This window comes from Phyllostomus hastatus, unplaced genomic scaffold, assembly GCF_019186645.2.
Source record: "Phyllostomus hastatus isolate PE091 unplaced genomic scaffold, TTU_PhHast_1.1 phas_scaffold_385, whole genome shotgun sequence".
NCBI lineage: Eukaryota > Metazoa > Chordata > Mammalia > Chiroptera > Phyllostomidae > Phyllostomus > Phyllostomus hastatus.
The window spans coordinates 7,420,750-7,438,013 of NW_025334026.1; the positions used below are offsets into that span (position 1 = coordinate 7,420,750).

Here is a 17,264-nt window from a genome sequence, read left to right on the forward strand (position 1 = left end):
TGATGGACATTTGGGTGTTTCCACCTTTTGGCTATTACGAATAGCGCTGCTATAAACGTTCATGTACAAGTTTCTGTGTAGACATAAGTTTTTATTTCTCTTGGGTAAAAACCTTGGAGTGGGATCACTGGGTCATATCATAACTCTGTTTAATCATTTGAGGAACTGTCAGATGGTTTCCAAAGGTGGCTGCGCCATTTTACATTCCCACCAGCAGTGCATGGGGGTTCTAATTTTTCCACATCCTTATTAACACTTCTTTTTTAAAAATTGTTTTCTTTTTTTGCTTTTTAAAAGATTTTATTTATTTTTAAAGAGAGGGGAAGGGAAGGAGAAAGAGAAACATGAGTGTGTGGTTGCCCCTTGTGTGCCCCCTACTGGGGACCTGGCCTGCAATCTAGGCTTGTGCCCTGACTGGAAATTGAACTGGCAACCCTTTGATTTGCAAGCCTGTGCTCAATCCACTGAACTACACCAGCCAGGGTTTTGTTAACCTTATCACCTGACTTTGTTATCCTACTGGATGTGAAGTGGTATCTCATTGTGGGTTTTTGATTTGCATTTCATTGATGACTGATGAAGTCAAACATATTTTTTGTGTGTGCTTATTGACCATTTGTATGTCTTCCTTGAGGAAGTGTCTATTCAGATCTTTTTACCCATTAAAAATTAGGTTATTTATTTTTTAAATATTGAGTTATAACAGTTCTTTATACAGGGTGGGCAAGAGTAGGTTTATAGTTTATACAGAAAATAATACAATAATGAACAAATAATAATACAAAAATAAACTGTTTTGTATACCCACAGCTGTAAACCTGCTTTTGTCCTCCCTTATATATTCTTCATACAAATTCTCTATCAGATACATAATTTGCAAATATTTTGTCCCACTCTTTGGGTTATCTTTTTTCTTTCTTGATGAGGTCCTTGGAAACACAAAAGTTTTAGTTTTGATGAAGTACAGTTTATATTTCTTTTGTTGCTCTTGATTTCGGTGTCATCTAAGAATTCTTTTCTAAGAGTTTTTATGGTTTTAGCTTTTGCATGTAGGTCTTTGATCCATTTTGAGTTGTTTTTTGTATATGGTGTGAGGTAAAGGCCTGACTTCATTCTTTTGCACCTGGCTACCCAATTGTCCCAGTGCCATGTACTGAAAGATTCTTCTGTTTTCATTGGATAGTCTTGGCACCCTTGTGGTAATGTAAATGTGTGGGTTTATTTCTGGTCTCAATTCTGTTCCATTGATCCATATGTCTGTCCTTGTACTAGTACCACACTGCTTTGATTATCATGGCTTCATGGTAAGTTTTGAAATTGGAAACTGTAAGTCCTCCTATATTCTTTTTTCAAGATTGTTTTGACTGTTCTGGGTTTTTTTGCATTTAGGACTAATGTGCTTATGTTGTGCCCACCTGGATAATCCAGAACAATCTCCCTATTTTAAGGTCTGCTGATTCATAACCGTAATTTTCTGCAAATTTTTGCCATGTAAGGTAATATAATCACAGGTGTAACACCAGAGAGCAAAAGTCACGGGAGCACAAAGGCTGTGGGGCTTAGATTTGTGAAAAGGTTGAGAATGATAGGAGTAGAAGTTAGACAGAGAGCTATGAGTGGAAGTTTCAGAAATATTAATTGGTCCGAAGTCATGTTTCTGATAAGTGGCAGAGCTGGTATTTGAATGCAGATTTGACTGATCATTATGATCTGATGTCCACACCAAATTGGTCTTCATAGACTTATAGCTACTCTTATTGTTTTTAGCTTAATACCTATTGAGCTCTTAGTTATATGTTGAGTAGTCACAGCAATCCTGTTATATTTTTCTAGCCCTAGAATAGCACCTGGACAAGTCTTTGGGTGCAGTTAAATAAGCTTTATTGGAACAAGTATAAGAAGAAAAGGAAAGAACAGTGAGGGATCAAGGAGTGTGTCTCAGAATCTGAGGGTAGGCAGGCAGCTGAACCTTGGAATGGACTGAAACTGAGAAATGGAAATTTCTCAACACCTAGAGAGTGTTTTTCTTCTGCCTCTTTTCTCTGCTTCTTGGTGTGCATCTACTCACTCTTCAGACTGGTTATCCTGTTACTCAGGTCACTTGAAGGAAGACGGTCATGGCATACCTCCTCCATCACTCAACAGAACAGCCCAGATTAAATTCACTTCCAGAACTCCAGTTTGGGTCACATACCCATCTCTGGTTCAGTCAGTTCTGGCCCTGAAGTGGCAGGTAGACAAACATGGCTACTGGCAGTCTACCATTGTGGGTTGGGGTAACATTTGCCCAAGAAAAGGGAAGTTGCTGACTCATGTGCTAGGCAGACTCACTAAAATGTTTTCATTTTAGTGACACAGACCTGTGCTATGGTATTTGTAGTGTTAAAATTTAAAAACTTACTGAACTCTTTTTTCTTTTTTTTTTTTTACAAAAGTTTATTCTTAAATGTACAACAGGCTCCCAGATGACACTTCATTCTAGCTACAGGTGGCAAGAGATGTTATGACTAGGAATCCAGATGTTAAAGCAGGAAGGGAATGAAGGATCACCAGTGCCCCAATCACAGGAACAGCTCACTTTTTGCCAGATTTCTTAATTCCACCTGTGGCCAGGGGGCCCTTCCTCGCGGCCTTCGCTTTTAGCTCCTCAAGTTTCTTCTGCTCCTCTTTTTGCTTCTGCTTAAATGCCTTATCTTCCTTGGCCTGCTTCTTGGGCTGTTTCAGGGGCTTCTTCTTGCCACCTTCACGGCTGGGCATGGTGCCTGCCGCTCCTTCCCCAGACCCTACCACTGTTACTGAATTCTGATATAAGGAAAATGGACATTTCTTTTTGCCCATTCCTCTTGGAATTGAAGAAAGGGACTACAGGATGATAATAGTGAAAGATTAGTTCAGACTCTCAAAATAGTTTGATGGAACTCTAGGACTTAGTATTTATAGGCTCTAGTGCTGTCCCTGTCACTTACTACCTTTTGATTGACCGAACTGTAACTTCTCAGTCTCAGTGTCTTCATCTTTATTGTAAGAGGAGTAAGTAGATGGTCTTTAAAGTTTCTTCAATGTAACATCTGGACTCTGGCTAGATTTAGTTATTCTTTCTGTCTCAACCTCATCTACTAAATAAGTATGTTAAATCTAAATACTGGAGGGCTTCCTGGCTGGTGTGGCTCAGGATTGGGTGCCGACCTGAGAACCGAAAGGTCACGGGTCACAGGTTTTATTCCTGGTCAGGGCATATGCCTGGGTTGCAGGCCAGGTCCCCATTTGGCGGCATGCAAAAGGCAATTGATTGATGTTTCTCTTGTTCATCCGTGTTTCTCTCCTTCTTGTTCTCCCTCCTTTCCCCTCTTTCTGAAAATAAATAAATAAAATCTTTTTTAAAAAGCTAAACTAATAAGAAACAAACAAATAAATACTGGAGGGCTTTAATCTCGTAGAGGCAGTAAAGAGCATTTATAAACTTGCAAGTCTCCCTGCCATGCCTCATTCGTTAACTGTTAGCCATCTCACCTGCAAAGTGCATTGCCACCATCCCCTTCCCATTCCCACTGTATTACTGACACCTCTGTTATTATAACTTCTTACTGTAGTTGTCTCTTGGTCACGATCCCTGTCTCCTGTTCTGCATTTTCCCCTCAATCCAACCTAGAAATTGCCTCTCAAGTTTTTTTTTTTTTTTAATCATACAGTAAAATTGAATTTGGGGGGAGTGCATGGTTCTGTGAATTTTAAAACATTTATAGATTTATGTAAACACCTGAATACAGAATAGTTCTATCACCTCCCAAAAACGTAATATTTTTATAGTGTAATTTTAGGTGTAATTTTTTTATAGATACCCTCCCCCCAGTCTTAATTCCTAAGAAACACTGATCATACAATATGTGAACTTTTACAGCTGGCTTCATTCACCCAGCATAAAGCCTTTGAGATTCATCCAAGTTGGTGCCTGGGTAGGTACTGCCCCTCATTCTTTTTTTTTTTTTTTGCTGAGGAGCATCTATTGCATGGCTATACTACACAGTGTGTTTATCCATTCACTCATTGAAGGATAATTTGGTAGTTTCCTTTTTTTAATGGTCCTGAGAAATGCTGCTGGAAATATTTATGTATAGAGCTTTGAGTGAACATCAGTTGTTTCTTTGGAGGAAATAACCAGGAGCAGGATTGCTGGGTTGTATGGTAAGTGCATGTTTAACTTTTATGAAAATGTCATACTGTTTTTCATGATAGCTGTGCTGTTCGCATTCCACTAGGGATGTGAGTGTTTAGTTGCTGCATCCTGGCTGCTGTTTGGTATTGATATTTTAAATTTTAGCCGTTCTAGTAAGTGTATAGTGATATCTCATGGTGGTTTTAATGTGCATTTCTGTCATGGATGATGATGTTGAGCAACTTTCCACGTGCTTATTTGCCATGTCATCAAGAACTGTGAAGGACCCAAGTTTCCACCCTGCTTGCAGGTAACTTGATCCTGCCATAGATTCATGGATGCTGGCAGAAGACATGAGATTCTGAGTCAGAGACAAAGTACTTAATCATTCACAGGACTTCAACAAAACAAACTTCATCTTCACATGGTCTACCTTTACTCCCAAGTCCCATGAGGGGTGATGTCACAGCTGAGGAACCCAAGCTTAGGGAAGCCAAATCTGTTATAAAAGGCAGAAAACAGATCTGCTCAAACTCTGACCTGAGGGAAACATTTTATCTATTGAACTGGACAGTAAACAAACTTGCCCTAGGCTCCAGAGGGAGATAATTATGTGTTTCTTTTAAGAATATTAGATATGAGGATGTTTGCAGAAGCCCCTGGGACTGAAATGTGAGAATTGTCTCCTAGCACATTGGTCTTCTTTAGATTACTGTCTTTCAGGTCTTTTTGCCCATTTTGTAATTGGGTGGTTTTTCTTACTGTTAATGTTTGAGCATTCTTTATATTTTCTAGATGCAACTCTTTTGTCAAATATGTGATCTCAAGTATTTTCTACCAGTCTGTAGTATGTCGTCTTATTTTCTTAGTGGTGTCATTTGCAGAGCAAATGTTTCTAGTTTTGTTGCCCATTGGGCTGCAAGTTCTAATCCACTTTCTGTGGGCCATGTTCCCAATGTCAGTTCGTTTTTCAAGGCCTTTGCAGTAGTATCCATCTGTGTTATGACTGTGCCAGTCTGAAACTTGTGTGGTGGTCTCTGTTAGTTTGAATTTTAGTCTTTTGTCCTGAATAGCATCAGATGTCCTATGCACAGCCAGGGGTGAGCCCTGGAGTTCACCAACAACCTTTTTAGGTTGCTTTTTCAAGTTCTCCTTGTCAGTGCCTTCTCCTACACTTTTTTTTTTTTAATTTCCTAGATTCTCATCTTTCTTTTCCTCTGGCCAGAAAATGGTACAGTTAGTTACCCCACTCTCTCATGAACATTGTACTTCCACAACTGTTTGCACATTTGGGGCCAAAAAATGGGAAGGATGGAGAGTGGGAAAAATAGATAGTTCCCCTTCCTTGGAGTTTCATTTCTACAGTCTGCCTTTCCAGCCAGTTCTGCATGTGGTTGCTTGGGTGCTGTGGCTCAAGAGAAGGGGAAAAACAATTAAATGGAGGGACTTTCATATTTTCTCTCAGTGTTAGGAGTTTCCCTTTCTCCGTCCTTGAGCCTGAATTAGAGGCACTGTGTCTGTGCCTTGGTGTGCATTTTTGGATTGGCTTGGTGATACTGGAGGAGAGAATGGTAAACTCACTGAGAGTTTGGTGATATGTTGAATTCTGGTCTTCTTCCCCGATTCTTCTCCTCTCTTTTGCTTTTGAGACTCCCCCAAAGTAGTGCTCAGTGTGTACCGTCAAGTTTTATAGCTGGACTAAATCTGTGGTATCTCTGGAGAGATTTCATATGGCCCCTGATGTCTTTGTTCAGTTTTTTTTTTTTCTTGTTTTTATTTTTAAACTTGACTTCCTTCTAAGGGTCACCCCTGTGCTTACATACCATAATACCTTAATGGTCAGCTCAAGGTTGTTTGTTTAGACAAAGAATTTGTGTGCAAACACTGCCAGCCTGTAAGGTTTCCTTCCACTCTGGCCAACAGAGCCTGTGCATACACGGAGGAGCCATGAGAGAGGCCAGCAGAACTGGTGGCCTGGAGCTAAATGCATTCCTTGGCCAACACATTGATTTGTCAGCAGAGAGGAAGTTTTGTCCATTTTTATAGCTGATTTTGGAGGTGATTATTTATTGTCCATCTCACTTTATGTGATATAAGACAGAACTTCATCTCTCAAGTTTTAATGTCTTAAAATAGAGATCTTATCATGCTTTCCAAGAGCTTCCAGTGATGCTTCAATCTAGACTCTGTAGCCCAGAATTTTAAAAAGCAGTCATATTTGACCTCACACCTAACTTCTTCAGTTAACCTCCTACTTATACGACATTGTTCATGCTCCATTTGCCTTCCTGTTTCCGAGCTTTATGTAAAAGATGTTCTTCCTGTCTAGAATGTCCCTCTACTTTTATATCATTCTTCCAAGACCCTCTTAAGTTGCAAAACTTTTTCAGGTCTATACCTGCATCCCCTGGCCCAAGTGGTCTGCTCGTACTCCCTAAGTCAGAATGACCTTACCTTTTCCTTCCCCTCAATTTCATAGCTCTGTGTCTTTCTGCATTGCTCAGTATGCTTGGCTTTTTGGAGGGGAGGGGCCTGTGGGGAAGAGTATGTTCTGTCATTTGTATTAACAGTGGTATTACCTTGTTCTGTGCACACACTTGGCACTTAGTAAATAGTTGTGTTAAATTATTGTAGGATCCCCAACATACAAGACTTAATTTTGTCTGGACATGTGAGTTTCATGAATACATGTTGTGGAGTGCCCCTTTTTTCTGTGCTTGTTTGGCGGTTTATTTACAGGAAGAAGAATGGGGACCATTTTATTCTATGAATTTAAATGAAACTTGTTGGGTAGCAATTTACAATATAATCCTGGTGGTATGAGCAAATAACATATGGTGTAGAAAAGAAGTCAGATTTAGAAACTTGTTAAAGTATTATTTCAAATCTTAATTGTAATATGTGTGACCTTAGACAGTTGTCTGACCTCTTCAAGCTTTGTTTACTCAACTTAGAAATGAAGATACTAATTTTTTGTCTTTGATGAATAATTGATTTACATTTTATAAGTATTTGATACAAGTAGGTTCTCTGCAACTGTTTATCTCTCTCTGTGCAAACCAGTATTATCTGTTCCTATATACTAGCAGAGAGAAAGAGCCACCCCCCAACCCCCACCCCCTCTTACAGAACGCTTAGTGGTTCTGTTCTTCCTCACTCCCTTAACAACTATAACGTGGCAGCAGCAAGAATAAAATAGTGAATGGTAAAATGAATCAACCTAACAGGATTGGTAAGATCCAGTCGATTGCCAGAGATAAGACTACCTTAACACATTTAACTTGCCAAGTAAGGAATCTTGTTAGATAATAGCTGTGCAGAAAACTCAGATTATTTTGCTGATAGTCTAAAGAGGAAAATCACAGCTAAAAATTTCTCTTCAATATAACATACTTTTTTATTGGCTTCTCGCTCTGACTTATATCTAACATAAGTCTTTAAGTTTGTTATCAAATCTGAAAGGAAAGCTTATTCGCTGTTCAAATAAAGACTGAGTGGAGAACAGCCCTGCCTCCCTTAGCACACACTGTGTTCTGCTGGGGATATAAAGCAGCTCCTCAAGATGCTTCTAATCTAGGTGGGAGGAGGTCAGACATAGAAATGACTCTGTAATGAAGCAGAATGGATATAACTGGTTCGTAAATAAGCAGTATTATGAGAATGGAGGGTCAAGGTTAATTCTGGATGGAAAGAAGCTCATGGGAAGCTTATGAGCTTCGAATAGTGAATCATCTTTGAAAAAGCAGAATAAAACTATAGGCAGGAATTCTAGGCTGAGGCACAAACATCCATGGTTTGTTTAGAAGATGGTCACATGATTGAATATTGCTGTGCTCAGGGATGTGAGCAGAGTTTGGACAAGTAGATTGGGTACAATGTGGTATAAGGATTTTGGGAGCTCACCTTGTTTTGAATCCTTTCTCTTTTGCTCGTTTTCAGTGGTATTTATGTACTTTTGAAAATGTCTCTCAACCTCAGGTTTCACATCTAATAAAATGAAGATAATGTCTGCTTGGGTTTTGGTGGGGTTTTTTTTGCTATAAATAATTATATTAAGTACCTGTCATAATATTGTGTATGTAGTGAGTGGTAGCAAAAAGTAGTCTCATGTTAATTTGTCCTAGATTTCTGAGGGCCTTGAATGCTTTCTCAGAGAGTTTAGATTGTTCTGATGCTTTAATTATACTCGTTTTCTTGGTAAATGTTGAATTAATTTATGTGAGACAAAATGTCATTCTAGTGCCACTCTAGTGTTTTCTGCATAGAACACAGGTGGCAAACACAAGGCCCTCAGGCCGAATCTGGCCCTCCTCCTGGTTTTATCTGGCCCAGCACCTTGTTTCTACCTGGCGGCAACACCAAGCTCTTGCTTAACTGTTATGGAATAGTTACTTTTATACAGTCCTAAAATTACGTTCTGCCATTTGAAGGCAACTGCAAGGCTGATGTGGTCCCTGGTGAAAATGAGTTTGACACCCCTGGTATAGAAGTTTTTAAGTTTGCTCCAGTCCCATTTGTCTACTTTTGCTTTTGTTACTTGTGTTTTTGGTGTAATATCCAAGAAATCATTGCCAAATCCAATGTCATGAAGTTTTTCTCCTGTGTTTTCTTCTGGAAGTTTTGTAGTTTTATGTTTTATGGTTAGGTCTTTAATACCATATTAGGCCTTTCTTACAGTGTTTGTTATATTATTGGACAGGGAAGAAGAAGTCTTTTCTTTAACATGACTGTCAGGAATTTGCTGTATTTGAACTGTCTTTTCCCTTCCCTTTTTCCTCCTCTACCTCCTTCTCTCTCTTTTCTTCCTTCACTTCTTCCCTCCTCCCCTCCTCTATAGCTGTAAGATATGGACCAATTTTGTGTGTCTTAATGGCTGTGCTGATAAAGTAATTCATTTTCAACACTTTCCTGTTTGTTACTTCATTAACAGGAAGAAGATGAGCCTTAAGTCTGAACGCAGAGGAATTCATGTGGATCAATCAGAGCTCCTATGCAAGAAAGGATGTGGTTACTATGGCAACCCTGCTTGGCATGGTTTCTGTTCCAAGTGCTGGAGGGAGGAGTACCACAAAGCCAGGCAGAAGCAGATTCAGGAGGACTGGGAACTGGCAGAGCGGTAAATGGACTTAACTCGGGATGGTTTTACAGTGATATAGCTGGATACATAATACTGTCATTGTCAGAATGCATTTTTTCCCTTCTGCTTTGTGCTCTTAGCAAGTCAGCCTAATATTAACAGAATAGATTTTTCCCCTCATCTTCTCAGTCAACATTTAATGAATACCTTTCAGTGACTTAATTTTCTCTTTTGTCTCACCATTTAAGTATTTTGTGTTTGAGGTGTGTTAGTTCCCTAATACAGACATTAAGGTTTTTGGAGTAGAAGAGTAGAGATAAACACCCTTCATGGTGGAGGCTAGATGAGGTAATATATACATGATGTATTCGGGTGGCCAAAAAGTCTGTTACATTTTTTCTGTAAATTAAAGGACATTTTTCATTTTCACCAATGACTATTGATTTGGATATTTTATGTATGTCAGCTATCTCTCACTATTGGCTTCTAATGAGTAGAGGCCAGCGGTGCTGCTAAACATCTTCCAGTGCATCAGACAGTCCCACGGCAAAGAATTACTTGTCCAAAATGTCAATAGTACCAAGAAACTTCACAAACCACTTTTGACACATTCTATCAGTCACAGCACCTTCTCTACACATTGCACAAACCTTTTTTTTTTTTTGCACTTCAGTTGCATTTTTACCTTTCTTGAAATAATATGCTGAAAATGTTGCGTATTTTTATTCATCTTTAATATTAAAATGGCTGCACAAAAATCACCAATTCTGATAAGTTTTTTTAAATGCACTCTGATATGACAGCTGTCACAATACATTCTAATAGAATTGTTTTGCATGAAGTTAAAGACAGCTAAGCACTACTAGAACCATCATACAGAAAAATCCAAATGGACTTTTTGGCCAGCCCAGTACCTAGCACAGGGCTTGGCACATGGCCCTTGTCAAGCATTGTTTTCTCCCGTGTTTGATGTATTCTGCGTGGCATCTGTTGCAGTCATAAGCATGTAGTAGGAGAAATCTGTTGATTTTTGTATATAGTTCTTAAATTATAAAAATTTAATTTTTCCAAAATGGGGTTTGTAAGTCAGAAGTATTACTTAACAAGTTTGTATGATATAGAAATATGATTATGGTAAAATAAAAGTTGGCATAGCTGGTAAAGATAGGAACTAATAAAATGCCACAAATAATGTTAATCCTTTGTCAGAACATCCTAGTTACTAAAACTTCTCAATAAAAGAAAGTCAAACTGAACTCTGACAACTTCTGCTAGTTTTATATCTGATCAGCCACATTTGCTGGGTTACTGTTTGGCTAGCGTCTGTGGTGAACTCACAGAATTACGAAGTACACTCACTGCCTTCAGTGACTTTATGGTCGATCAGAGAGAACATACACAGAACATTCACTATCTCCTCAGGGCTCGCTCTGCTTTCCTGATATTCTTAGAGGCTGATCCTATTTCATAAAGAAATTGGAGGCTCCTAAGCGAGATTCTCTTAGCTTTCTCACCTCTTCACATCAAAATGTCTTAATATATGTAGTACCTTCTATCTTATCCCTATTCCATTCTCAGACTAACACCTTTCCCTATGACTTTGTTGCTGTTTGTTACTCCTTCCAATTGTAACCTTGCTTGAGGTTTCCTACAGCACAATTTCTCAAATTTGAACAGGCATGAACATCACCTAGAGATCTTGTAAAAACAGATTGCCGGACCTCACCCCCAGAGCCTCTGACTTGGTGAAGTTGGGAGTGAGGCCTGAAAGTTTGCATTTCCAACAGGTTCCTAGATGATGCTGATGCTGTTGTCTGGGGACCACACTTTGAGAACCATTGTTCTGTAGATAGCCTTTGAGATTTATTATAAATACCTCAAATTCAGCTGGTCAAGGCCAAAGTTATTGGTTTTATTTACTCTAATCCCCATTTTCAACATTTCCTCCTAAATCTCTTCTTGTATCAGTTGATGACATCACTTCAGTTTATTCAGTTGGCTAAAAAACAGTGGAGTCATTCTTAATTTCTCCTTCACCTCTCACACTCTTGACAACTAATTGCACAAGTTTTATTTTTCTGAGCTTAGAATGATAGTCTTTTGAATTTCACCTTCTCCTGTTTTCCAGGTCCCTATTTTCTCTCACTTAAATCTTTGTCATGTATTTTTTTTTTAAGATTTTATTTTATATATTTTTAGAGAGGGAAGGGAAGGAGATAGAGAGAGAGAAACATCAATGTGCGGTTGCTGGGGGTCATGGCCTACAACCCAGGCATGTACCCTGACTGAGAATCAAACCTGCGACACTTTGGTTCACAGCCTGCACTCAGTCCACTGAGCTACGCCAGCCAGGGCTATGTATTCTTAATTATTGTTCCTGTCTCTAGTCTCTTTGCCCCTCAAGTTGTCCCACAGCTACCTGTATTATCTTTCTAAAGCACAGATCTGATCATGGTAACTCATTAGATTGACAGTCTTTTTTGGTTTCCTACCACATGATGAAATCCAGGATGATAATGGGTTGTCAGTCAAGGTTTCTTACCACCTGGCACATCTAGCAGTATAGTCCACCACACCATCAGTGCTCTGACTGCATCGAACTTGATTGATAACAAGAATGACATGCCTTCACATTTGTAGTTCCTTCTCCCTGGAATGTCCTCTGACTTGGCAGAATCTTATTAATCCTGTAGGACAGACCTAAATGTCACCAGTGTGAAACCTTCTTGGACTCCTCCAGCAGATTCAGTTCTTTCCTGTGTTCTCTTAGCGCTTGTGCTTTACCCTCTACCATGGGGACTGTCGTATTGAATTGTGATTATTTACTTGTCTTTTTCTATCTTATGACCTTGAGCTTATTAGGTAAAAGGACCAGACTTTATTTCATTTGTATAACCCTAGTAAAATTGCTGAATGAACATGATTGTGGAGAAAGTCCCTTTTAAAGTCTGCAGTAACACCCTGACTAGTGTGGCTCAACTGGTTGGGCATCATGCCACAAAGCAAAAGGTCTCCGGTTCAGTTCCCATTCAGGGTACATGTCTGGGTTGCATGTTTGTTACTTGATTGGGGCACGTGCAAGAGGCAACTGATCAGTGTTTCTTCCTTACATCAGTGTTTCTCTCCTTCTCTTTTTCCCTTCCTTCCCCTCTCTCTAAAAAAAATAAATATGCCCTGGCTGGCGTAGTTCAGTGGATTGAGTGCGGGCTGCGAACCAAAGCATCACAGGTTCAATTCCCAGTCAGGGCACATGCTTGAGTTGCAGGCCACAGCCCCCAGCAACCGCACATTGATGTTTCTCTCTCTCTTTCTCCCTCCCTTCCCTCTCTAAAAATAAATAAATAAAATCTTAATAAATAAATAAATAAAGTCTTTTTTAAAAGTCTGTAGTTGCATGTAAGATAGTTACAAATCAGAGACCTCAAACGTATTTGGTGTGTTTAGCCTCTAATTCTAAAAACCCCATTTTAGATCCTCCTCAATTCATAGAGTAATAACCTTCAGATACAAGGAAAACTTGGAGAATGTGTGGGTCAGTGATCCTCTCTTGAATTGCAGACTGCAGCGGGAAGAGGAAGAGGCCTTTGCCAGTAGTCAGAGCAGCCAAGGGGCTCAGTCTCTCACATTTTCCAAGTTCGAAGAAAAGAAAACCAATGAGAAGACCCGCAAGGTCACCACAGTGAAGAAATTCTTCAGTGCTTCATCCAGGGTTGGATCAAAGAAGGGTAATTTTCTGATTCTCTTGTCTTCTTCCCTGCTCAAATGAAATACTGAGTAGATCCACAATGCATGTGGGCCCAGCCCTCTGATTTCTCTAAGCTTTTAAAGACTGTCAACTCAGATTGGAGACTGAAATTGGGTTTGAGTGTTAGGCAATAAATGAAACCAAAAATCTATTTGGTCAGATGACATATTCTAGAGAAGCTTGTTTATTCTAGGAGAAATAAAGATAATTGAAATATATAGTTTTCTTTATAAGTAAGTACATAGTTTTCTTTATAAAATTCATTCCATCTAAACTGCTTTTTGGTTGTCTTATATTTTGTGCCTTTAATTTTTGGATGCTGGTTTAATCTTCTTTATATAATATCTTCACCATCCATGCCTTAACAGAAATAGCTGTTTTTAGGCTTGCAGTCATCTAAAAAGGAAGTTTTCTGAGAGCTTATCTGAGAGACAGTATCTTGAGGAACTATATAGAGAACATATGCAAAAAGGGTCCCTTTGGGCTTTTAGAGTGGTGAATGTAATCCATATTGTTCATTTTCTAGTGCATGGATTTATATATACTTGACCTTATTCATCCTACTTCTTAAAATGATGTATAACCAGCAAAAGGATTATCACTAAAATCATACTTGTTCCGCCAGTCAGCAGACAAGCTGGTTGACATGGCCCAGCAGGAAGCAAGAAGGAATGTCTGTTGTTAGGACTCGGTCTCTGAACCTTTGTATCGGTGGTCTGTTGTGCAGTGAATTGGGAATGGTGAGAGGACTGGGAACCAGCACTGATGGTACAGAGAGCTCTTTTCTCAGAGTCCCTGTCTGGCTCCCAACCCCTCAGCCTGGGGTAGTTGTGATGAGGGGTTTTTTTGGCCTGCCTAAAGGCAGGGTAATGAATAACATCACCCCTTAAGATCTTTGCTGATCTTTTGGATTCAATGACTATTGTTTTGTTAAAGGGAAAGTTTACTTATAACTAGAAACAGCATTTCTCTTATAAATGCAAGCCTTTAAATAATCTTTTAGTTTACATGATAAATTTGGGGTTGTTTCTTGTTTGGCTGTTAACTGGAAGCAGTTTTCTCTCCTGCAGTAGAAGGGGATTAATTGTTATTGGCTAGAGATTAATTTAAGAATGTATTGGGCTCATAATTTGTTTATCAGAAAGTAACGTGGTTAAGAGCATAAGCTTTAGGATCACCCCAGTTGAGTCTCAGCTTGTTAGGTTCACTGGCTGTATGACTGAGGGCAAGCTAATCTCTTTAAGCCTTGTCTGTTCTGAGGGACTTTAATACTTACCGTAAGCATGTCTTCAGGATTAAATGAGTTGATACATCTAAAGAGTTTAGCACAGTACCTAGCACACATTGTAAGTCTCCATTAAATGTTAGTTATTTTAAAATGTTGTTTTTCTGAGATAATAGTCTCTGCTAGTAAGGAGCTCAAGGGCATTGATCAAAGCCATTTGTTCTGATAGCTTACATTCCATTCCCTGCTTTTGGAAGGCCTCACTAACCTTATGAATTTATGATAGATGATGAAATGGTATATGACAACAGATGAAATAGTAAAGCAATTATAAAACCATCAGCTCTGACTGCCTCATTTTACAAATGACATGATAGCCCGTAAAGGTTAACTAATTTACTTAAGGTTATATGAGTTGATGTATTAGAACTCAGGTCTTCTAACTCCTGGTATAGTTTTTTCCCTTGAACTGGTGTGTGTGTTTGTACATATATCTGTATCTATATCCATATACGTATATGATGAGGTTCCTATTACTGAAGTGCATAAGAGTCATGTGCGCTCACTGACCATCCTGGACAGTTTTAGAAAAATGTTCTAAGAAAGAAAATTTGTACTTTAAAAGAAATAGCTCCAAGTTATTTTTATTTAAAAAATGTTTATACAGAGTATTTCTTACCATTTTTTCTTTTCTTTTAGAATGATAGATTTTTACCTTAAATTTTTAACCTTTAGTTGTTTTTTGTTTGTTTGTTTGTTTATAGAAAGCATACAGGGATAAAGACCTCAAAGTATTGAACAAATGAATGTGTGTGTATTAATGAAGAGGATGCGGTTGTATCTGTCTCTCACATGTTGCTTATGTAGCTTTGACAGATGAACTTCATACTTTAGACTGATGATTTGGCCTTTGCATGTAGAGAAGGTTTGCCTGTACTAAATACAGTTTTAATTTATTGGGTCTGGACTTAAATAGACTTTTTGCATTCTGTGTTCTTTTTTTTAATAAAGAACCTTATTTATTTTTTTTAAGATTTTATTTATTTATTTTTAGAGAGGGAAGGGAGGGAGAAAGAGAGAGAGAAACATCAATGTGCAGTTGCTGGGGGTTGTGGCCTGCAACCCAGGCATGTACCCTGACTGGGTATCGAACCTGTGACACTTTGGTTCGCAGCCTGCGCTCAGTCCACTGAACTACGCCAGCCAGGGCTGCATTCTGTGTTCTTTATTTTACTTCATTAATGCATGATGCCTTTGCTCTTGATATTGTACTTCTTGGGTAGTGCAAAAGACAGCTCTTAAGCCAGGGCAGCTTGGTAATAAACAGAACACAAATAACTTTCTAAGGGATTTGAAGACTATTTTAACAACAGTTGGATGCCTCTTCAGAGAGGGTGATAGAACAGCTTGACTGTAAAAACTCAGAAAGTTTACTTGCAGTTTTCTAATTTCCAAAAGTAAGGTTGAGTGAGCTATAGTTTACAGAGTAAATTATGGTGGGTTGGCCCAGTGGTAATAATTGCTCATCCATTAAAAAATGCCCCCTTTTTTAAGAGCTCAAATAGATGTTGTCACCCTGAGTAGAAACTTGTGTACATCTTTTACAAATTACTCTGAAGGCTGTGCTCCTAGAATTAAAATACTGGTCTTCTACCCAATTCTTAGACTCAAATACTGTTTTCACTAGGGTTCCTTGGAGAAGCGACTGATTCCAGGGCTGGAACAGGGAAAGAAGGTTCCCCTAAAATGTTGGGGACATGTCAAAGACCCAGAAGCCAGCTTGAAGGGGTTCCCACTGGCCATGTTAGCATATCAAACAAATAAGAACAATCAGTGGAGTATAACTGAATAAAATAATAATACATTAGTCCATCCACTAATAAAGAAGATAATATTAAATAAAAGAGAAGGGAAAGTTCTTTTTTACCAAAGAATGTTGACTAATCAATATAGAAGGTATGATGGAAATAGAAAATCACTGTTTTGCAGTCATCATAATGAGGATTAATTCAGGCAAGTTTCATCAATTGATGCTGAAGCTGGGTTGAGGGGCGGAACAAGTTATGAAAATGGTCTCAAGTGAACTCCCATAACTTATTTATTAATTACAAATAGAGAAATGGTATCCATATAACTATGGGGGAAGATGGACATTATGTGCCTCCAGATTTGATACTTTGAAAAGAGCACAACAAGAAGTAGGTAGTATTTGTAACCTGAAAATTTATAACCTGAATTAAGTCATGAGGAAACAGCAGAGATGAATGCCATCTCTGAGTGGCATTCAGAGTACATGAATGCCAAACTGAGTGGCATTCAACAAAACAACTGGCCTGTATTCTTCAAAATTCTGAATGTCTTGAAAAACAAAGGAAGGCTGTGGAACGTTTCCAGATTAAAGAAGATTTAAGTATATGTGACCAGTAAATGAATGTATGACCCTCAGTTGTATCCTGTTTTAAAAAAATCACACAAATTTTAAAAATAGCTGTATTGTAGTTATGTAAAAGAATGCCTTTGTTATAAGGAAATACTCATATGAAGAGGGTAAAGAGCATGATATGTACAATCTACTCTGACAAAATATTAGAAAGAATAATACACAGATGTAGCAAATAAATAGGTACAATTTAACTCAAAGTAACAACTGGCAGTATTTTTTCTGAAACATTTTTTTATCAGTATGGAAAACCAAAAATGTATTTGTGTGTAACTAAAAACCATTCTTCAGTACATGGAATTTAATCTTTCACTCAGTCTGATAATTTCACTCCCAGTCCTGATGGAATAACAAGGGTTGGGCTTACTCTACTCCCTTAACAGCTAGAAAATCAGACAATATACATGACATAATAGTTTTCATACATTGGCCAACAGGCAGTTGGGTGAGGAAGCCCTGAGAGAGGGGACAAACGTGGTAAGTCCTGTGAGTGCCCCAGCTCACTGTAGGGAGAGGTTTTAAGCCGTGGCACAGGGAGACACAACTGGAACTCCCCGAATTTGGGAAATGAGTTTAGAGCACAGTGAGTCACATGCCACTGCATTGTGGCATGACACAACGCAG

General features: G+C 38.7%; 2 protein-coding genes across 5 annotated transcripts in view; one reads left to right on the forward strand and one right to left on the reverse strand.

Moving 5' to 3' along the window:
* RABGEF1 (RAB guanine nucleotide exchange factor 1) overlaps nt 1-17,264 on the forward strand; it is a 66,591-nt gene that overhangs the window by 14,104 nt on the left and 35,223 nt on the right. For 2 of the 4 annotated variants that reach the window (XM_045819294.1, XM_045819296.1), the window contains exons 2-3: nt 9,084-9,269; nt 12,789-12,955. In XM_045819294.1, the coding sequence (XP_045675250.1) occupies nt 9,091-9,269; nt 12,789-12,955 (346 nt within the window). In that variant the 5' untranslated portion in view covers nt 9,084-9,090. Of the gene's footprint in view, nt 1-3,898; nt 3,954-9,083; nt 9,270-12,788; nt 12,956-17,264 lie in introns of those variants that run through there. The other 2 variants (XM_045819295.1, XM_045819298.1) reach the window with 2 other exon arrangements.
* LOC123806262 (translation machinery-associated protein 7) lies at nt 2,537-2,757 on the reverse strand. Its single transcript, XM_045819300.1, has one exon. It carries the CDS (start codon nt 2,755-2,757, stop codon nt 2,575-2,577), a length of 183 nt encoding a protein of 60 aa, XP_045675256.1. The 3' UTR covers nt 2,537-2,574.

Bases quoted from the DNA above. Each gene is read 5' to 3' on its own strand.
- LOC123806262 (XM_045819300.1), bottom strand. From the start codon at position 2,757: ATGCCCAGCCGTGAAGGTGGCAAGAAGAAGCCCCTGAAACAGCCCAAG.